General features: G+C 45.8%; 1 protein-coding gene across 1 annotated transcript in view; it reads left to right on the forward strand.

Annotated features, from left to right (window-relative positions):
* Positions 1–23,355, forward strand: part of ABCA13 (ATP binding cassette subfamily A member 13) — a gene marked incomplete at its 3' end in the record, with an annotated part of 314,376 nt that overhangs the window by 178,957 nt on the left and 112,064 nt on the right. The window contains exons 31-35 of the mRNA XM_015425808.1: positions 3,092–3,161; positions 6,210–6,344; positions 8,167–8,310; positions 16,881–17,067; positions 20,798–21,016. Of these exons, the coding sequence (XP_015281294.1) occupies positions 3,092–3,161; positions 6,210–6,344; positions 8,167–8,310; positions 16,881–17,067; positions 20,798–21,016 (755 nt within the window). The remainder of the gene's footprint in view (positions 1–3,091; positions 3,162–6,209; positions 6,345–8,166; positions 8,311–16,880; positions 17,068–20,797; positions 21,017–23,355) is intronic.

Here is a 23,355-nt window from a genome sequence, read left to right on the forward strand (position 1 = left end):
TGTGTGCGCGCGCGCGCGCAAGCTCTCTGTTATCTCTCTCTCCCCCTCTGCCAAGGCCAAACTGACTGCGTCATTAAGCAGTAAACAGATTCCATCTCGGGCTCTCAGTACGTATAAACATTTCAGTTCCCAATCTCCAGCCAGAAGAACAGGAGAGCACTGAATTCTTCACTGTGCCTACATCCCATCCCAAGACTTTAAAAGGCCGAGAGGAAAGCAGCTCCACCTGCTCTGGAAGCAGCGCTGGGACTCATCACGTCAAGGCTGCTGGAGCCAGAGTCCTGCAAAGGATTACATCTTCTGGAGCCATGGTCTGGGTCAAGAGGTAGAGCATGGGCTGCAAGCCCTGGTGCTCTGTCTCTGCCGAGCTATCTCAGCTTGACCCCACTGCCTCTGCTGTTCCCGATGGGTGGAGGTGGATCCTGGTGGGCTCATGGGACGGGTCCTTGGCTGGCACTTAGTTGCCCTAGGACCTGGGGAGGCAGAGTGAAGTTCTGGTGGAGGGGCTCCAACTGTAGGCTCCTCAGGGGCAGACGGGCCAGAGTCATCTACCATGTAGGGGTCTCCCAGAATTCCCTGCTTTCCCACAAGCCACGTTTCTGGCTCCACCTCCTTGGAGTCAAGAGCCCCCTCAGTGTGTGTGTGGGGGGGTTGTGACAGCTCTTCTTTAGATTTGCCTACTATAAATATTGCCAATCATGGTTACAGATCAGTAATGTGAATAACCACTATGAGCCCTGTTGGAGAAACTAGCCTGTACTGCTGGGCTCCACATAAATTTACCCCCAAAGGCCCCTGGGGGCTGTTTTAGGTTGGGAAAAGGGCATGGGAGGGAAAGTCTAAGCAATCCAAACTGGCCCATGTCTGCCTGGGAAATCAGTTCATGGCACAGAACCCACAACGTATGCTCCAAGAAAATCAGTTAGTTATGGCTGATTGTGCACTAGAGCTGCCTCGCTGTTGCACCGCCGTTTGCCCCAACACAATTGGTCAATTTCACACCCGAAGCTGCGGGGCTGCATTTTGACTTGCAGCTTCGCCCGATTTCTCCCGCAGTTTCGTGATCCTGTTTTTTTAGGATCACGAAACTGCGGAGGAAATCGGGCGAAGCCGCGGGTCAAATGCAGCCCCGCGGCTTCGGGTGTGAAATTGACCAATAGTTTCGGGGCAAACGGTGGCGCAACCGCGAGACAGCTCTAGTGCGAAATCAGCCTTAGACACTCCTTCCTGAATGACTGCCTGCTGCCAACTCTCTTCTCATGGGAGGGCAGCTACAGAAAAGAGTCAGTGTGTGTTCTAGGTCACACTCTCTATCATCAGCCGTGACCACGAGACAGACTGAACTGTGAAGCCTTCCTAATACATGTCCTAGAACCCTCTATGACACACACACACAAGCCCCTCAGCAGACAATTGCACGTGGAAAAGATTGTGGCAAGAATGTGGAAAGTTTGAAAACCGCTGTGTTAAATATTTATTTAAAACATTTTAATCCCACCTTTCCACCTGATTCCCAAGGTGGTAAACACACTTAAAAACACATCTAAAGTTATAAAACAATTCAATAAAAGCACATAAACAAAGCCAGAACCACGAAGAAGGGCTACTAGCCATTATGGGGGGGGGGTATGTCGAATGAAACAGAAATGTCTTCGCCTGCTGGTGAAAGACACCAGTAGAGAAAGAGGCACCTGAATCCCCCTGGGGATTGAGTTCTAAGGTTCTGTTTCTTTGTGGCTTGTGCTCAACGCATGAGAAACATAAGAAATTATCATAAGAAGGCAACCCTCCCCACACACGCACACCCTTTTGTGGAGGGAATTCTGAATAGTATCACAATGGGAGCCTTTGTTTTCAAGGTGCTAGATAGTGGGGGGAGAGGGAGGAATAAGTATTCTCTGGGAACACAGAATATTTGCTCTCTCAAATAGCAATATGCATGAAAGAACCTGAAACGCACAGGTAAATCTGGAGTAGAAGAAGAAGCAGAAGAAGAAGAGATTGGATTTATACCCCGCCCTTCACTTGGAGTCTCAGAGCGGCTTACAAACTCCTTTCCCTTCCCCTCCCCACAACAGACACCCTGTGAGGTGGGTGGGGCTGAGAGAACTCTGACACAAACTGCTCTTTTTCAAGGACAGCTGTGCCAGAGCTTGTGACTGACCCAAGGTCACATCAGCAGGTGCAACAGCAGGTGCGAGTGGAGGAGTGGGGGAATCAAACCCGGTTCTCCCAGATTAGAGTCCACGCACTTAACCACTACACCAAACTGGCTCTCCAGTAACACCATGTAGAAATGCCTGCTGCAGATGCGCCAATGAAATCAGTGGGAGTTGCATAAGGGCGCACGGGATATTCCCCGGAAAAACTGGCCATGGAATTCGTTTTTGAAAAAGACACTTTATGGATGGCAATGTACTTTTTAATTTTTTTAAAAAATGTAGCTGTCATGCTTGTAAAGGTATGCGTCCCACTTGGCGTATGTCTTGTAACAGGGTTCTTCTTCTTCTTTAAAAAAAAATCCTTTCTCAAAAATGGTTTGGTTCTCTCTGTGCTGACTGCTTGGTTCCCCGCTCCCATCTCTATGCTTGAATTATATCATCCCTGCTGAATTCTACCACCGAACATTCTATTCTTCGGCGTTTCGCTACCTCTCGATCCCGCGGTGGCCTTGTTTTGATTTCCTTGTGAAATAATGAGAAGTTGCTTAGCACCGGCATACTTTGTCCGGTTTGGAGTTCAGGCGTCCCTTAGGCCGGCCCCTTGTGAGAAAATAAATTACTCTATACACTTCTCCAATGTTATGCATTATACAGCTATAAAGTGTGATGGATTTATATTTCTCTCTGTAAGGTTGCAACTCTTTCAGGAATCGATTGGCTATCCCCATGATGTTTCATTCTGGCAAGAATATTTCTGTTGAAAAGCACAGGTTCCACATGGTAGTCAGGATTGGGTTGTGATAACGGGGAAATCTGTTCTGCTGCTTTGTATCCCCCCCCCCCCGTTTGAAGGTGCAGCCGTTCAATTGGGGTTCATTGCATTTTACCCCATTGTATTAGGGCTGATAATTTTCCCATTTCTTTTGCAGTGCTTTCTGTCTACAACTGCCTTTGGGCAAGGAGTGTTTCTCCTGACCTTACTTGAAGGGCAAGAACTAGGTAAGATAGTTTATTACAAAAGTAATCTTCATTGAATCTGTTTCAAGTTGGGATAGGCAGGGCTATTTTTGGGCAGGAACGCACAGGAACGGAGTTCCGGCTGGCTCCCAAGTTGGCCACGCCCAGCAGAAACTCATTAGCATAGTAGGCCACACCCAACAGCAGAAACTCATTAGGATTGGCTACATTAGGGGTGTGTGGCCTAACATGCAAAGGAGTTCCTGCTACAAAAAAGCCCTGGGTTTTGACAACAAACAAGGTAAACAGAATAAGAAGCAAAAGGTGGGTGTGGTTGGATGAGCACACTTCTGGTAACATGGGGGTGTGGCCTAATGTGCTAATGAGCTGTGCTGTCAGGGGTGTGGCCCAATATGCTAATGAGTTCCTGCTGCTGGGTGTGGCCTATTATGCTAATGAGTTCCTGCTGGGCTTTTTCTACAAAAAGAGCCCTGGTAGGGATGCCAGGCCCGCACCTGGGCAGTCACAGGAGGATTTGGGGGGCAAGGCATGGGGAAGGGGCAGGAATGTTCCCAATCTCTATGTTTTGGGGCCAACATTACAGTTTATTATATGTTTAAAGTAGTATTCATTGGGATGCCTTTTGTCTGGGAGTGCCAAAGGCAATAAAGGTAAAGGTTTCCCTTGCTCGAAAGCCAGTCGAATCTGACTCTAGGGTTGCGGTGCTCATCTCCGTTTCCAAGCCGAAGAGCCAGCGCTGTCCAAAGACTTCTCCGTGGTCATGTGGCCGGCATGACTAAATGCTGAGGTGCAGGGAACGCTGTTACCCACTGAAGCAGTACCAGTTTGGTGTCATGGTTAAATGCGCGGACTCTAATCTGGGAGAACCGAGTTTGATTCCCCACTCCTCCACTTGCACCTGGCTGGATGACCTTGGGCAAGTTGTAGCTCTGGCACAGCTGTTCTTGAAAAAGAGCAGTTTCTGTCAAGAGCTCTCTCAGCCCCACCTACCTCACAGGGTGTCTGTTGTGGGGAGGGGAAGGGAAAGGAGTTTGTAAGCTGCTCTGAGACACCTTTGGGTAGTGAGGCGGGGTATAAATCCAATCTCTTCTTCTTCTTCCTATTTATCTACTTGCAATTTCTTGCTTTCGAACTGTTAGTTGGCAGGAGCTGGGGCCAGAGACGGGAGCTCACTCTGTCACATGGCACTTGGGTCTCGAACTGCCGAACTACGGACCTTCCGGTCTGCAGCTCAGCATCTTAATCTTTGAGCCACTGCGGCCCGCCAAAGACAATAGGGAACCCTTAACATACAAGTATAGCCACAAATAACACCCACCAAGGGAAGACCGTCAACATCCCTAGGATTCCATTGACGTTACTGAGCGATGCCTGTGTTATTTTGGAAACTGGCTTCCATTTTACCAGCCGCTGTTGAAGATCATTGAAACGTCTTGCTTTATATCTTGGAGATATGTGCAGCTGTTATTCTTTCCACAGTGGTCTTCTGCTGCAGTTGCTTTCTTTTTTGGAGGTCTATAGACACTATGACAAGTTGTCATAGATGCAACGAACATGAAATTGAGCAAACTTCAGAGGACGGCGGAAGACAGGAAGGCCTGGCGTGATCTGGTCCATGGGGTCGCAAAGAGTCGGACTCGACTTTGCGACTGAACAACAACAAATTGACACTATTTATGTACAGAACGACAGAGGAGCCTACTGTTGGTTTTGAACATGCTCTTTTTGTAAACAGTGCTTAGTTGTTATGAGCAATCTGTTGGATATGTGTTTATACATTCTACTGGGTTACGACCACTAACCCGTCTTTGTACTTTAATGAATGTAATATACAGTATTGATCCTATAGAGTTGTGAATTGTTGCTGGTCTTCCCTTGTTGGGTGTTATCTGTGGTTTTTGCCTGGGAGTGGCAGGCAGTCTCCCGTCCTTGGGCCCCAATCCCTGCTGGAGCTCTTCACTCCAAGGGGAGCAAAAATGGGGAGCGGGAAGAAACATTGCCGCCATGCAACGTCTGGTTGTACCCAGAGTTGATGTCGTGAGACGCTAGGAATTCCCCCGATCTTTATGGCACTCAGCTGGAAGTCATGTCATGAGTCAAATGCTCCAGCTGCTTACCAGGACGTGGCTGGAAACCTTTAAGTATTCAAGAGGACCGGCTTCCAATCTAACATTATGGTTTCTCTTCTCCCAACCAACCAAGAACCAGTGAGTTGTTTTATTTATTTATTTATCTATCAGATTTATACCTTGCTCTCCCAGCTGAAGGCAGCTTACATAAAAGGATAAAAACACACAAGTAAGCAATTTATATAATCCTAAAACCATATAAAACACTCCAACGTTAAAAGGTGCTAGGCAAATAATACTAATAGATTAATATTATTAGATTATTAGATGATGGCAGCCAACCTTCAGTGATCTATCCTAGCAGTCAGCCCATAGATCTAATTCTTTGTGCAGTTGGCACAGGCTGTTTCTGGTGACTCCAAGGGGACAGGGTTCTCTGCCATTCCAACTCTTGGGGGCGGCTCCTAGTTGAAGGTCTGGTGGAAGAGCTCTGTCTTGCAGGCCCTGTGGAACTGCATGAGGTCCTGCAGGGCCCTGATCTCTTCTGGGAGCTCATTCCACCAGAGAGGAGCCACCACTGAGAAAGCCCTGGCCCTGGTTATAGCCAGCCTGGCATCCTTGGGTCCGGGGAGGGCCAATTGATGTTGGGACCCCCCTCTCTGGGGAACATGTGGGGAAAGGTAGTCCCTCAGGAATGTAGGTCCCTGACCATAAAAGGCTTTAAAGGTAAGCACCAGCACCTTGAAGCAAATTCGGTATGCTATCGGTAGCCAGTGGTTAGAGTGTCAGAATGGGATCTGGGAGATCCAGGTCCAAATTCCTGCCTCTGCTATGACCTTGGGTGACCTTGGGTTGGTTACCCTCTCACATTCTAACCTACTGTGATGGACATGAAGCTGTCCAGCCCCTCAATGTGAAACAGCCAATCGGCAGTGAGAACCTAAGCCGAATGGAAACCTGCTGTAACAGCACCATTCCTCTTATCTTTTATTGTTGTTAGGAATTCAGTGGAACAACATTTACCAGCCCTTGGCAAAAGGAGGACCCATGACCTTCGGATGGGCATGTTGGATGATTCTACTTGACTCCATCATCTATTTTATGATTGGATGGTATTTCAGCAATATTATTCCTGGTAAGTCTAAAGAGTCACCCCCTCTCTCATCCCTCCTTTTTCTTAGCATCTGGCTAAGTAGATTTTCCTTCCATTTTTCTATAGTTGATTTAAGGTGGGGGGGACGGACATTGCTTCAATCCTTGATACGTTGTCTGCTGAATACTAAAGGCATTAGCAATGTCATCCTAAGCAGAGTTATACTCTCCTAAACTCATTGACTTCAATGGACTTAGAAGAGTGTAACTTGGTTTAGGACTGCATTGTGTATCTGCAAACTGGTTCCAGTACGATACTCTGTCATTACTCGCATTTGAAAGCTGGGCCATATGAAAATGTGTTGAATGGAGGGCTGCAGTCTGCCATAGCATTGATATAACGGAGGACGGTGGCACCCATAAGAACAAAGCACCAATCTCTGAACCCAAATGGTGTAGCAGAAATATCTCACTACAGATTTGCTTTTCTGTTCTGCAGTATGGCTCCTTAGACTTTTTCCCTGACATAAGGAGGCTTTCACACATTTTTTTTCAACTACCCAGACAGTATGTTCTATCTGCAGGCTGTGGAAGGTCAGTAGGTCAGCAGTTCGAGACCCGGGTGCCGCATGATGGAGTGAGCTCCCATCTCTAGTTCCAGCTCCTGCCAACCTAGCAGTTCAAAAGCAAGAAATTGCAAGTAGATAAATAGGTACCACTTCGGTGGGAAGGTAACAGCGTTCCGTGCGCCTCGGTGTTTAGTCATGCCGGCCACATGACCACGGAAACGTCTTCGGACAGCGCTGGCTCTTTGGCTTTGAAACGGAGATGAGCACCGCATCCCTAGAGTCGGATTTGACTGGCTTTTGAGCAAGGGAACCTTTACCTTTACCTTTTTGTCTCCCTCTACCACATTTCAACCAATGGCCAGTCAACCCTTTGTCACAACTCTGCCTCCCTCTCCCCCCAGTTTTGAGGTGTGACATAGGGCCAATCTGCATCTCGCATTTGCTCCGCTGTTTTACGAAACCCACGCTGGAACAGAAAAAGATGCGGCTCAAAACCACATTCAAATACCCCCAGGCCAACACTGTACTGACTGCAGAGTCACCGGAGCAAATGCTAGCCTCTACTGCATTGCTTGGAATGGAACGTGCATTCCCATGTGCATTCAGTTATGCATCCATGTCCTAGTACAATTTGTTTATCCACAATTAGAACTATGTTGGGGACAAATTGGTTAGACTCTTGATAGTTTGTGTTTTATTCCTGCCTTCACAATCCCTTGCTACTTGCAGTGAATTTCAACACTGGGCTCTTTTTGTAGCAGGAACTCCTTTGCATCTTAGGCGACACACCCCTAATGTAGCCAATCCTCCAAGAGCTTACAGAGCTCTTCTTACGGGGGCTACTGTAAGCTCTTGGAGGATTGGCTACACTAGGAGTGTGTTGCCTAAGATGCAAAGGAGTTCCTGCTACAAAAAGAGCCCTATGGGAGAGCCCCCTCCCAAATGAATTCTAATGGAGGACAGCACGGTTAAGAGCTGTGTATGATTGTAAACAATATGGTGGTGGAAAGTGCTGTCAAGTCTCAGCCAATTTATGGAGACCCCTTATGGGGTTTTCAAGGCAAGAGTTGAACAGAGACAGTTTGCCATTCCCTGTGGCTGCACAGCAATCATGGACCTCCTTGGTGGTCTCCCATCCAAGTACTAACCAAGGCCGACCCTGCTTAGCTTCTGAGATCTGACGAGATCAGGCTAGCCTGGGCCCTCCAGGTCAGGGCAAAGGAAATATACATCCCTTATATTTATCTGAAAACATAAGCATGGGTATTTGATTCCATTCTTGTATCTGACTTCTAGGAAGGTTTGGGTTGAGAAGACCATGGCATTTCCCATTTTCTCTGACTTACTGGAAGAAGATGTGTGGTGTCAGAATCAAAAAGCAGTCTTCCTTTAATCCTGCTCTGTTTTTTGTGAATGAAAACTTCCAAGCAATAGGGATGTGCAATATTCTTTAGTATCCCATTCTTTTGCTGCATGATGTACTCGTTGTAGTGGTCCTCTGCCTCTGTGGCTACTTCTGCATTCATAACTTGATCTTATTTTTTTTAAAAAATCATATGGTTGTGTTAACTTAAAAAACACAATTTTTAATATTTCCAATGTAATATCTGTAATTATGTCTAAGTACAGTTACACTGTAGGCCATTAAGTGTGCATGATAAATTCATATTCCTTCCACACACAGTGCTGCTGCACAATTGCTAGGCCTTCGGTATTTTTTTGAAACGCCTTTGTTAGAATCTTCATTTCATGTTATCATGAGAAACAAGGAATTATGGAAATGAGATAAATCAGTGATCCTCCCGAATTTCTGGCACTTGAAGGTATATTCCAGGGTTCCCTGACTTTTTTCAGCACTGTTGGAATTCTGACATGGGGTGGTGGGCACAGTCACAAAATGGCTGCCGCAGGAGGTGGAGCCAATCATAAAATGGCTGCCGCAGGAGGCGGAGCCAATCATAAAATGGCTGCCGCAGGAGGTGGAGCCAATCACAAAATGGCTGCCGCAGGAGGTGGAGCCAATCATAAAATGCCTGCCGCAGGAGGTGGAGCCAATAATAAAATGGCTGCTGCAGGAGGCGGAGCCAACCACAAAATGTCAGGGAGCGGGATTTTATATAACTCTATTAGTACCTCTTCACCATTTTATGCAGAAGCTCAGTTTGACAGGATGGCTTTTAAACTGCACAGCCAATCAGAAACCCCCGCTGGGCAAATGCCCCGCCTAGCCCCACCCATTTTCTAAAAGCACTTGGCTGGCACTAGGAAAGGGGAGCTGTGGTGGTATATCTGAATAACTATTTCTCCCTGTATTAACCTGTATGACAGCTGCTCTTGTGGGTGCTTCTGAACATGTGCCCATTCCCCCTGAATCTTTTAATTAAACAGACTATCCTCGGGCAGCTGATCTTCCATTCTATAGATTTTAAAATTAAAAAATGAATTGCTTCAGAACCCTTCCTCAGAAGAAACTACCCCCCCCCATTTTAGGTTTCTTAAACAAGTGCTCTTAATGTTCTCACCGCGATTGCTTCCTTTTACAAATGCTAATTCGAATATTAAGAAATCGATAGCAATAAGGGAGCCCAGTTCCCTAGGAAGAGAAACAGCAATGTACAGACTGAGTAAGGTGTAGGCGGAGAAGGATCAGCGTCTGCGGCCCTGCCTTCCTCCCTGTCCACCGGCAACCCCGAACTCTGCTCAGGTGCTCTCTTTGAAGGTTCAGGAACATGAAATCATGCCATCATAAGAACACTTTCCTGGTGAGTAAGTCCCATTGAATAAACCTGACTAGGATGCAGAGTAGACCTGTTCTCAGAACACCTCTGGCTGAGTGGAATTATCTGTCAGTGGTTACCCTAGGTGAGCGCTTGGTTACTTGGCACTTTAAAATCAAATGCACTTTAAACGGATACATGAAACAACTTTAAACATATCTGACTTTGCTTTCTGTCGTTTCACATTGATTTATGATACTACACTTCTCCAGCTTGTCTTTAATACCCCCTCCACATAACACTTCTGGCTACAAGCCTTGACCATCTCACTCTTTCACACTGCAGCATTAACTTAAGGTTACTAGCAAAAGAACATCAGAAGAGCCCTGCTAGATCAGACCAGTAGTCCATCTAGTCCAGCATCCTGTCTCACACAGTGGCCAACTGGTTACTCTAGAGCAGGGGTGTCGAACTCATTTGTTATGAGGGCCGGATCTGACATAATTGAGACCTTGTTGGACCAGGCCACGTGTGTCATAAAATGTAATGCCAGGTAGTGGAGATATAAACTTTATAAAGGATACAAACACAAAGGTTTTTTTTTTTACTTAAAATAAAAACGTGCTTAAAACATTAGTACTCTTGCAATTTTTTGTTCCCCACTCCTCCACTTGCACCTGCTGGATGACCTTGGGCAAGCCATAGTTCTGGCACAGCTGTTCTTGAAAAAGAGCAGTTTCTGTCAAGAGCTCTCTCAGCCCTACCTACCTCAGAGGGTGTCTGTTGTGGGGAGGGGAAGGGAAAGGAGTTTGTAAGCCGCTCAGAGACACCCTTGTGTTGAGAAGGGCAGGGTGTAAATCCAATATCTTCTTCTTCTTCTTTTAAGCTGCTTGCGTTTTTAACGGCTTGTGGTTTTTTGGGGTTTTTTTTGGCCCCCCCGGAGGAGATTTTTTATTGCTTTTTTTAATTAGACTACAAGCTACAAAGAAATAAGGGAAGGGAACTACAATTAAGGAGAAAGTAAAGATAACCATTACTAACTAAAACCCCAAGAGAAGATCATTAAAACAGCTTAAGTACAAAATTATTCCTTAAATCGCTGATATCTTTTGAACTTAGTCAGACATGCTAAAATATCTTTTAACATTTAGATTTAAGTGTTAGAGAGAAACACCAGAGCATCCTATTATTAAAAACCCTATTTTCAAAGGTACAATTCAGAGTCCTTCAGCCTTCATTTTTTCTTTTCTTGTATTTTCCTCAGTTTATATGGACTTTTAGGGGCAGTGGCCCCTTTTTCAGAAAGAGAGTCCTCTCCAGAAGACCCCGAGTCCAGTCTCATTTTTTGCAGAACTTCTGACCATGTGATCCTTCCTGTCAGCAAGTTTACCCAACTTGGAGTTGAATCCCAGTTCTTTGAGAGATGTGCCACCTGTTCTATAAACACTGTCATGGAGAATCACACACCAATTTTTACTTCTATGAAGGTCACCATGGGAGCAGTTGCAAAGGTGGTAACAACCGCACAAAGAGGTCTTAGTAGTCACACTGGTGGCTGACAAAAGAAGAAGCTCAGAATAAATGAAACACTCTCTTTTTGATCTTGTCGAAGGCTTTCACGGCCGGAGTTCATTAGATGCTGTAGATTTTCTGGGTTGTGTGGCCGTGGTCTCAGCATTGTAGAACCTACAATGCCAAGACCACAGCTACACAACCCAGAAAATCTACAGCCGCTAAATCTCTTTTTTGACAACTAATGCTTAGTTTTTGCGAGGTGGTAAACCCGTGTCTGCACTTTCGACTACAGACTGAATGCTCCCACATACAAAAAGAAAATCCCTGCTGATAGAACATTAGCATGTTAGGGAAAAGGCTAGGCTGGAATCTTGCCCCCCAAAAGGATTTTCTTAGCTCTCTGCTACATTCCAAAAATGGTAAAGCTGGGAAATAATTTTACAACTTCAATAAGAACTGGGCCTGAATTAGTAGATGCAAGTTTGTAAGTAAGGCTCAGGGGCCAGAGGAAGATTGTCATAGTATCTAGTGATCCAACTCTTTTCAGATTTGAAATGGAGGGAATGATGTGGAGTTTGCAGTAACTCTGAATCATCACATGCCCCAGATTTTACAGTGTTAGATATTTTCAGATTTATTTCATAATACTTCAGATTTGTAGTGTTAGATTTGTTTAAGTCTTAATTCCTGTACCTTGCTCTATTTTAGTTCTTTATTCAAAAAGAAGATCCAATAAGCCGTTGCCATTGGGCACAAATATCATGGGAGTACCACCTGGAACTGTGTTGATTCCATCTTGGATTTTTTGATATCTGTAATTGATTGAGCACTGCTGTTTTTAAGTGTTGGATGTTTTTATTCTGTTTTATATGTTTTAATTATGGCACGGCTAATTACCTTGCCCTTGTTAGCCGCCCTGAGCCCATTGGGGAGGGCGGGATACAAATGTGAAAAATAGATAAATAATAAATAAATAAGAGGCAGCACAGAAATAAATAAATGTGACATATTTTCAACTTTTTCCAGTTGTCTTATATTTAGTTAGGGTTGGTTATAGGCTGGTTTTTTGATTAGTGTGTTTGTTTCTGGGTTGGGAAGATGGTCCCAGTGTAAATGGAAGTTGCCTAACCCGATCCCATTAATTTTTAAAATTAGATCCTTATAAGTATCGGGGTTATCTGGTGTGGTTAGTCCAGTTACCACTAGTTAGCAGAGTGCTTAAATAAAGCTACAAATGCAGCAGCGTCACTTTACCAGGTGACTCAACTTACAAAGTTACACAGAGACACGCTGCAAGTTTAGAAGCGAAATACTCCTCCCTTTATTTGAGAAGTACACTTTGGATAGGAAAGAGCAGAGACGGGATATCGTACTAACTTACTAGCTAAAGGATGGAAGCAGATGGCGAGAGGCCCATTTGCCTTGTGGTGCCAAGAGAGGACTGCATGCCCCTCCCTTGGTACGTACAGGAAGAGAGCTTGTCTTCAACTCAGCTGAGAGCGAACAGAAGGAAGGGTGAAAGGTCCCTGAGAACACAATCTGCATTTCAAAGGGGACAGTGGCAGAAGAGTGAAGACAGGAAGAAAGGTCAGTGTGCCTATCTAGCTATCTAGTCTCTCTTGCCACAAAGTCTGGAGGTCTGAGACAGGGGACATGGCATCTGGAACTTCCAACAATAAGTAGGGTTCCAGGTTTGGAAATACCCGGAGATTTGAGGGCGGAGCCTGGGAGAGCGGGATTTAGGGAGGGGAGGGACTTCAATGGGGAATAATGCCAGAGAGTCCCCCTTCCAAAGCAGCCACTTTCTCCAGGAGAAGCGGAATGACTGTTTCAAACAAATAAGTAATAGAAAAGTGATTTCTGTAGTCGGGACAGCAGTGGTGATTCCAGGGGGATCTACGGTGCCCCACCTGGAGGGTGGCAACCCTACTTATAAGTCGGGGGAGATAAACTTCCACGCTGCTTTGCAGTTGTTTTCCCAAAGCCAGACATGTCTTGCTTACCACAGCAAACCAGGAGAGGAGGGTAAACAGAATGTGTTGGCGGACCAGGGCAAATTTTCATCCTCCTTCCCTCTGTTGGAGAGGGCTTTTAAGAGACGGAGTCATCCTTTGGGGTATAACCATGTGATCCTCGGTAGGCTATCTCAGGACACGGTTTTTTGAAGGAATTACTTTCATTCCCTCTTTTTATCTTGCAGTGGATAGCAGGCCATGACCACTTTCCACATGGCCTTTATAACCTTGTGATTTAGCAGGCTAACAGCCAGTTCTAAGCAGAGTTACACCCTCCTAAGTCCACTGAAGTCAAGGAGCTTAAGATGGTGTATCTCTGCTCAGTTACTACCAGTTACTGCTGGAAATTGTCTTCACCTTTCTTCTGCATAATGCAGAAGTGGTATAAAGAAAGGGCCTTCTGATCCTGCCTGTCACTTAAACGGTAAAGAACTTTATTGCCTTCTGCCAGAAGAGTTTATTAGTTTTATTCATAATATTTATAAACGGCGCAGTCGATCTGAAGACCCTCAAGGCAATACGGAAACTTGGGAGTCGACACATCCCAAGCAATAAAGCGACGCTGAAGGAAAGTGGGTGTCGAAGAGGAGCCAATGGTTCCAGGAAACGATATTCTTCGGCATCAGAGTCCGACTCCATCAGCGAAGCTGTCATTTAGCATGCAGATTTTTACATGCAGGAGCAGATCTCTGGAGGCGTTTGAATTCTGCTGTGCGCAGGTAAAGCGATAACAACATAAGAGGCTCCAGACAGATGACGGTCACCCTTGACCTCTTCTATAAATGAGGGAGCCATTTCAAGGAAAATTGAATTTAAACTTATTACAGAGAAATCACATCACACAAGAGTGGAGGTGGGCAGCATGTGTTCCTTTGTCCGCAGACATTTTAATGAAAAATATATATATATCGGGAGACTGGGTTATGCTTGGGGGGAGGGGGGAGAATCTAATTCTAAGCAGAGGAACATACAGGGAACAGGTAAGAAGACTAATACAGAAGCCAGAAAATGAGAAAATTGGCTGTCGGAAGTCGAGCACAGGAAGGGGAATCCCTCCAAAAGGGAGTTATTGAAAGAGAATCACAGTGGACGAATATTGATACAATAAGAAACAGAAGGAACTTTGCAACACAGAAAATGTTATGAAGCCACATCAAAGTGTTCTGGATGAGTGAAGTCAAGCCAGATTCAGGTATAGGTGTGCGCTTAAGAAGCCCAAGCATCTAGTTTTCCTGTATCAGATTATTTAACTCCTAGGGAGAGGTACACCTCAATAAACAGTTTAGATTCATTAAGGGTATAGCACACACATAATACTATTAGAGAATCTCTGCTTCATTTTACGTTGCATTATTAGCACGGACTAAATCAACCAAACGTTGTACCATTCATCCTTGTTACACAGATAATTAAAGCAGTTACATGAGTCCACAAAAGCGTCTTGCTCCAAAAATAAGCAAGGAACCCCTTCCGAGAAGAAGTTCTTGAACAGTTCAACTTCCCATATTTATAGGATTTTAACATCATCTCTTAACAATAGCTAACTGATAAGGGCATACTGTTTTGGCCCCAAGCTGACAGACTCGTCTTTGAAGAATATTTTCATTTCTTTCCCACCCCTCCCCCTTTTCATTTCTGTGAACTGGGACATTCTTGACATACTCAGACTTTTCTGCACCTAGGCTTCAACAAATAATATCTCTCGATATGCGGTAGGCAGTTTCTAATCTACACAAGGCCTTAGACTTACATTACTACTTTGTTTTCTTGCTCCACTCCCAAGCTATTCTGTTTGGGGTCTCTGGATACCCTCTTTGTCAGACTTAACTGACAGGCCAGGCTAGCTCTGTTTCTGTGTACAGAAACATCCTCTATGATCTTTTTGGTCAAGTCCAGCAACTTACCCCTGTCACATTCATCGTCTCACGTTGCCTTAGCTTAAGGTGGGAGCGGAGTATTCAGGAAACAGCTGTCCGTTTTCTCCCCTCAGAACTCGGCTAGTCACTCGGAAGGGAAGTCCTTCCACTTAATGACGCCTTTTATCAGCATGAAAGCTCCCTATCAGTGTTTCAGCACAGCTGATCAGGTCTTTGCGTTCATGCTAACCTTTTCCTCACCGGATAAGATTTTGGACAACTTTATTCCTTTTAAATTCCGCCCCTCCCACTTAAAGCCATAAGGCTCTCCCTTGTCTTCTCCCAGCGTCTTCTCTTGTTGGTCCTGCTTGATGTTCTCTTCTTTTTCCTCTTCTTGGTGGTTGGCCTCCTCTTCCTCTACTCTCCTTCTCCAGGTGGTCTGATTGTTGGTTCTTGCTCGTCCTGTTCCCCAGGTTGTGGTATCGCCCTTTTTTCTCTGACCCGGGTTGTCCTCTTCGTGCGTAGACAGGGGTTGCTGACAACCCCTGAAAAGTACTCAGAACGTGGAGTGATTCAGCAAGAGTGATTCAGCAAGAGTACTTTATTAGATCAGGAACAAGACAAAGGAACCCCGCTCACAGGCCGGTTTATATGTGTTCAGAAAGCCGCCACCAAGTACACCTAAACACATCGTTCGGGGTGGGCCAAGTCAAATGGAGCGATGCCCTCGTGCGAGGTTCCTGATGGGGCGGCGGTGGCGACCCCGGAGGATGTCACCCGGGGGAACTGCGATCCCCCGCGATCCCCCCCGAAATGACCTCTGCTCAGAGTGCCTTACAAACTCCTTTCCCTTCCCCTCCCCACAACAGACACCATGTGAGGGAGGTGGGGCTGAGAGAGCTCTGACAGAAACTGCTCTTTTTCAAGAACAGCTCTGACAGAACTACGGCTTGCCCAAGGTCGTCCAGCCAGGTGCAAGTGGAGGCGTGGGGAATCAAACCCGGTTCTCCCAGATTAGAGTCCGCGCACTTAACCACTACACCAAACTGGCTCTCTTCTGGCCATATAGCCATATAGCTGAAGCAGACAATTAAAAAGCAGATGATATAACCTCCAATTAAAAACCTGGGTGGGAAAGATGTGTTTTAACCTGGTGCCTTAAAAGAAAGTAAGATAGGCACCAGGTGAGGCTCAAGGGGAAGTATGTTCCAAAGGCGAGGTGCCACCACAGAAAATGCTCTGTCTCTGGTCGCCACTTGCCTCACCTCTGAAGGTAGGGGCACAGACCCCAGGGCTTTAGAGGCAGATCTTAACTTGTGGGATGGATAGTATGGGAGGAGTCAGGTACCCTGGCCCCAAACTGTTTAGGGCCTTACAGGTAAGAACCAGCTCTTTGCATTGTGCCCGGAAACAGATGAGTCTGTGATCACAGTGTATTGTTCATTGTATTAACATTTTATTATGCATTAACATTTTATTTAGGTCCTGGCTGTCAACCAGTACTTTTCTTCCACTAACATAGCACGGCCCTTCCGTGGCGGGGGGGGGGAAGAAATGGAACTCCACTAGTGGATAGGGTTGCCAACCTCCAGGCAGCACCTGGAGATCTCCCGCTATTACAATTGATCTCCAAGTAACCAAAATCTCTATTCCCTTGGAGAAAATGGCCAATTAGGTCGACTCTATAGTGTTACACCCTGCTGAGGCCCCTCCCCTCCTCAAACCCCGCCCTCACTTGGCTCCACCCACCAAATCTCCAGGTGTTTCCCAACCCACAGCTGGCAACCCTACTAGTGGGCAGAACCCAGGCCCTTGAACTTAATTTCCATTTACAGTCTTTATGTTCATCACGAGAAGGCACCGTCTCTTTCTGTTTGTCCGGATCTTTCTATTTCTGCTGTTTCCAGGTTCCCTTCGAAAAGACCTGGAGAAGGGTGGCGAGGAAGCAAACCAAGTAGGAGTTCTGCTGAGGTCCCTGACCAAGGAGTACCCGGAGAGCAACAAGACTGCTGTCAAAGACCTCAGCCTGGCTTTCTATAAAGGGCACATCACGGCTCTCCTGGGTCCGAATGGAGCCGGAAAGACAACGGTCATGTATGTACTTTCTTGGTGTGATGAGTATATTGGCAAGCAAGGCTCACCTTCTTCCTTCAGATTTACTAGCTCAGTGGTGGCGAACCTATGGCACGGGTGCCAGAGGTGGCACTCAGAGCCCTCTCTGTGGGCACGCGTGCCATTGCCCCAGCCAGGCCCAGACCATCATTAAAGTGTCAAATTCTCTGCCAAATAATTTTAAGTCAATGAAAGCATTTGGGATTGCTTTCCTTACTTTGTTTGGATCATCTTAAGTTAATGTATGAGTTGTTTTTTCTAAAGTAAAACCTCAGTATTCAGGTTAAATGGCCGTGTTGGCACTTTGCGATAAATAAGTGGGTTTTGGGTCGCAGTTTGGGCACTCGGTCTCTAAAAGGTTCGCCATCACTGGCCTAGCTGATCAGACTCTCGCCTGGCCTTCCCCCAAAAGTGCCAGGGGGAGCAAGGACAGGGTTTTATCCTCCGAAAGGCCATGTAGGCATTTCCCTCCCTTCCTCTGAAGTGGCTATGTTTGTCCAAGTGAGGTTACCACATAACCAGATCTGATTGGCTGTGTCACAACCTAACTTACTGGGAAGAAGAGAGGTAGTTTCTCATACCAAAACTTGCGCTGATGCTGTGACTCGCTGGGACTGTAAAGAGGTTCACACTGGTGCTACTGCCTGAATGCTGCACAGGGGGTGGGTGGGTGGGTGGGATTCTCTTTGCAAGATTTCCCAAAAGGGGGAACTTTCTTAAGGAGCTGAAAATGTTTTCTCTTGCAAATGCTTAGCATGTTTACGTTTAAGATGCGTGACAATGTTCATCCTGGAACTCTTTGCTTCTTAACATGATTTTTATTCGATATGTTGGTTCCTTATTAAACTAAAATGAAAGAATAATAATAATAAAAAGGCCCTGTAGGTTAGGATCAGAGGCTGGTGATTCACCCCAGGTGATGGAACGCCCTTCAGGGTTAATCGGGGTTTTGAATCTGCTCTCCCCGATTGCAGGCACTATACGGGTTCCTCCTTTTCTTGGCGAGCGAGGCCATGGGGGTAGGCAGGAAAGAGTTCTCTTCTCCAGAAGAAGGGAGGGCCAGAATGCAGAAAAGTTGACAGCCCTCCTTCATTCCTCCAGTGGGCTCAACAGAGCAGCAAGGATGGGGGAGGGAGGTAGTTGTGGATTTCCTGCTTTGTACAGGGGGGTTGGACAAGATGACCCTGGAGGTCTCTTCCAACTCTATGGTTCTACGCTTCTAGGGGTTGTAGCGCAAGACGTCTGCTTTGCAAGCACAAGGTCCCAGGTTCAATTCTCAGCATCTCTTTTTGAAACGATCTGGTCAAAGGTGATGGGGAAGGCCCTGGAGACCTGCTGCCCGTCAGAGTAGACCACGCTGGCCTTGGTAGACCGATGCCCTGACTTGGTATAAGGCAGCTCACGCGCGATCCTATTTTACCCTCACAACAACCCCGGCAAATGAGGATGAGGATTTGCCCAAAGTCATGCAGTGAGCGTCATAGCCAGGGCTTTTTTTGTAGAAAACCCCCAGCAGGAACTCCTTAGCATAATAGGCCACACCCAACAGCAGAACCCTATTAGCATATTAAGCCACACCCCTGACAGCACAGCTCATTAACATATTAGGCCACACCCCATGCCTTCCCTTGACTTGCCCGGGCAAGCTGGCCCTTGGACAGGCTGGGGAATGCATGGGGAGGCATTTAAATGCCTCCCTGATGCTTCCAGGCCCCTCTGGCCCACCTGCCTTGGAGTCGCCGGGGGGGTGTCGCTCTCCAGGCCTTCCCTCTGTAACACACGCAGAGGTTTTGGCTGTAGTGGGCGTGGCCAACTCTGAAGGCAGCCGGAACTCCGTTCCTGTGCGTTCCTGCCCAAAAATAGCCCTGATAGCCAAGCTGAGTGTCCCCAAGGCATTTGGTCCTCCCAATGCAAGTCCAGCATTGCACTGTTCAGATCCCTCCTACTCTTGGTGCGCAAGACCCTCCAGGTGGAAGAATTTCCTCTCAGGTTTTTGGCTCTGCCATCCACAGAAACAGGGTCCCTTTGCTGTTCGGACTGGTGGTTTTTCTTCTCTTGGGTTTCCTCCATTCCCTGCAAAGGAAGTTTCTTTTCTTTTTCTTGGAAGTAGAGAAGATGGAATGTTTCCTGTGTTACTTACTTTTTAATATACATGCACATTTTTTTTTTGCCAACACCTTCGGTTCTCCACTTTTCTTTTCTTTTTTCCTTTGTAGTTTTGCTCACACCGTGTATGTGTGTTGTGTGCTTTTTACAGCCAGTTTGTGCACAATAGACACCTCGTAGGCACGTAGCAGATACAGTTGGTTTATTTGGATGCACAAATGTATATGTTTTATGGGGGAAATGTGGTGCAAGGAAATAGAAGATAATCGCTGGTTTGCTTTGCACAAGGCGGAAGTGAAATGAGAACAGGTATTTTCAGGTCAAAAGAGCAGAGATGAGAAACTTGTTCGGGAGGCTTTCATGCACAACTGCGGTGAGCAGGTCTCTTAGTTTCTTAGACTTACAGCCTTTGTACTTGGGGGATATCTAATGAAGGGGGAAAGCGAGGAGCTACAACCAAGATGAAAATCCCTTCTAGACACATTTTTTTTTAAAAAAGTGGTTTCATTAAAAAGTTGATATCCTTTCTTATTTTTTGTATTAATGAAATATTAAAAAAAATATTTTCTCTCCCCCTCCACTACATCTCCCAAGGTACATAAATTACTAATAAGACTGAGCTGGGTACTAGATTTATTCTGCTTGATTAACATTTCTGCTGGTTAATGGGAACGAAGCCACTGATCTAACCCTTTAAATACCCAGAGCGAAGGAGCTTTAGAAAGAGTAGACATTGACTGCCCAATGAAATATTTTTCTTGAGAAACATCTCAAGAAATGTGTGCTGGAAATGTCGGACTTCTGACCCCTTTTCTTATCCAGTTCCACATTGAAGGGTACACAAGATAGATTCTTTTGCCCTATATGATTGGGGGCCTGCCTACCTGAGGGACCACCTTTCCCCATATGTCCCCTAGAGAGCACTGAGGCCAGGGTCGCAAAATCACCTGACTCTCCCTGGCCCGAAAGATGCCAGACTGGCCTCGACCAGGGCCAGGGCCTTTTCAGTGGTGGCTCCATACTGGTGGAATGAGCTCCCGGAAGACATCAGGTCCCTGTGGAGCCTTCTACATTTCTGCAGGGCCTGTAAAACGGAGCTCTTCCATCAGGCTTTCGATTAGGAGCCGCCACTGACACATCGGTAACATCTGAACTGTTAACAACTGAACAGCCAAGGCCCTCATACTAAGAATAATAAGAGCAGCTAGCGGTACCTGCATAGCTACACCGTACCACCTAAAACAGCTCTGAGATGCCTCTGCCATCTATACCTACAGCACTTTATATATCAATTTGATTATTGTTCGAATTTTAGATTGTTGCAATGTTGATGCATCTATGTTTTGATTGTATTTAATCTATTGTATTTTAGCCTGTTGTGAGCCGCCCTGAGCCTGCCCATTCAGGGAGGGTGGAATAGAAATTGAAAATAATAAATAAATAATAAATAATAAAAATGTGCGTTTGGCCGTCAGCTCAAACTCCCAGGCGCTACCCAACTTCATCTGACCATGGCGTGTGCGCCTCTCCAACAGAGCTCTTTCCAAATCTGCCTCCTCGTGCGCATTCTACTGCTGTTGATTTCTCTTCTTCCTTTGTATTTCAGATCAATGTTAACGGGCCTCTTCCCACCTAGCTCTGGCAACATCATTGTCAACGGGAAGGACATGGAGACAGACCTTGCTGCCATTTGGACCGAGATGGGAGTATGTCCTCAGTATGACGTGCTGTTTGACTCTCTCACGGTTCGAGAACACTTGTGGCTTTATGGGACCCTGAAGGTCCCTCTCTGGACAAAAGTGCAGCTACATCAACACGTCACTAGGTTGGTAATTATTGCGAGCTGCTTTTCGAACATGTATTCCTTCAAAGCGACCCCTGGGAGTGGCGCAACTGCATGAGATGGTGGGACACCTGAAAATTTTCTGCTACTCTGCAGCTCAAAAATGAGAGCCCCCTGCCAAATGGTAGTTCCATAGGAGGTGTCAGGGTTCCCAGTCAAGACACTCAACAACGTTCCTTCAGAAGTTTCAGTTTATTGAGAGTTAGTACTTAGGACATCAAGAGCTGCGGTGGCTCAAGTGGTTAAGACGCTGAACTGCAGGCTGTGGAAGGTCGGTAGTTCAGGTGTTCGAGACCCGAGTGTGCCGCATGACGGAGTGAGCTCCCGTCTCTAGTTCCAGCTCCTGCCAACCTAGCAGTTCGAAAGCAAGAAATTGCAAGTCGATAAATAGGTACCACTTCGGTGGGAAGGGAACAGCGTTCTGTGCGCCTTGGTGTTTAGTCATGCCGGCCACATGACCACGGAAACGTCTTGGGACAGCGCTGGCTCTTCGGCTTGGAAACGGAGATGAGCACCGCAACCCTAGAGTCGGACTCGACTGGCTTTCGAGCAAGGGAAACCTTTACCTTTACCTTACTTAGGACATCATGAATTCTTTTGTCAGGAATGGCGGTCAAACGAGTTGAACTTACAGATATACCCCCTTCATTCATACACGACCCCCTGATGCAGTAAAGCCAATAGGCAAGCACCTGAAGACGCGGGCAAAAGCAACGGTTATTATTCCCAGCGGGAAGCTAGGAGCTGGCAGAGGAAAGCCTTCAAGGACACTAGACAGATAACAGCGCGCAGGCGAAAGGAAGGGGGGATGGGAGGAGGGAGACATGGAGAGCAACCCACACATTCCACACCATGGCAGCATTCGCTGACAGGAGGAGATGCTGGCGTCCACACCTGCTGATGCCACCGGTGTTCCCTCTAAGATGAGTTAGTGTGAGCCAGCTCACTGTTTTTTTAGCCTCCAGCTCACACATTTTTTTCCCTTAACTTGGGAAGGATGTCAAACTAATTTAGGCCATTGCCCAATCGCTCGCTCGCAACTTTAATGCCGGTAGCTCACAAAGTGGAATTTTTGCTCACAAGACTCCACAGCTTAGAGGGAGCATTGGCTGCAGCTACTACCAATAAGAGATAACTTTATGATTCAAGGCAGGGTTTGGATGCAGACTGTGGGGAAAAGCATAGAAATACCAGAGAAATACTACAGCAGTTTCCAGTTTGATTTGGTAAATCCGTACAGCAATAGATAATAGTGATGTGACTCAAAATGGTGTACATAGCTGGCTGCATTGGTGTTGCACACTGCAGACTTGATAGTACAAGGGCACTGTTAACACTGAAGCTACTCTTGATTTCCTTTAAGTAATAGTTCCTCCCCCCCCGAGTTTAAGTATTATTAAATATGCACCCCCCCACAATATTACGTTAATTAAGTTCTTGTCCCATAATAACAAGTCTGTTAAAATACATTACGTTAATTAAGTTCTTGTCCCATAACAAGTCTGTTAAAATTCACAAGAAATATCAAAATATCAGAATACAGTTCCAGATCTAACAAAACTTTAATATTTAATTTAATACTTAGGTCAATTGGAAAAGATACTTCTAGCGTTTGCTACTATTTAATGAAAATAGGACAGCCTCATACGAATAAAGCATACATTATCTTAAATTAGAAACATAACACATAAATAATCAATATTCAACAGAAATACCAAATATATATAAAATTGCAGCTGCTCATAGCAATGTTACAAAAGATAAGTTTAATTCTCATTACCAAAAATTGCAGCTGCTCATAGCAATGTTACATAATTATACCAGTCAAAAGATCAGCTTAATTCTCATTACCGAATAATTTTCAAGAATAAAAAAAACTAGGCTCTTTCAACCTGCCATGAACACTTTCCAGCAGCTTAAATAGTTTTACAATCTCTACAGACTTTTATCAGCCAGTAGTTAACATTCAAATGTTTTTTTGTCTTTTCGGTTCTTGACAATGATCAGCAGCAGTTATTAGTTCCAAAATCATAGGCCGATGCTTGTGACAAAGAATTATGCATGAGGGGAGGGGGGGAGATGACAAAGAGACAATTTTTCTCCTTCTCTTAAAATGCTAGAACTCAAGGTCATCTAATGAATTTGATGGGCAGTAGGTTCAGGATGGACAAAAGGAAATACTACTTTATACAGGGAGTGATTAAAATGTGGAATCCACTGCCAGAAGATGTAGTGATGGCCATGGTAATAAATAGCTCAATAATGTGGAATCCACTGCCAGAAGATGTAGTGATGGCCATGGTAATAAATAGCTCGAAACC

Source organism: Gekko japonicus, unplaced genomic scaffold (assembly GCF_001447785.1).
Source record: "Gekko japonicus isolate JY-2015 unplaced genomic scaffold, Gekko_japonicus_V1.1 scaffold2006, whole genome shotgun sequence".
Taxonomy (NCBI): domain Eukaryota; kingdom Metazoa; phylum Chordata; class Lepidosauria; order Squamata; family Gekkonidae; genus Gekko; species Gekko japonicus.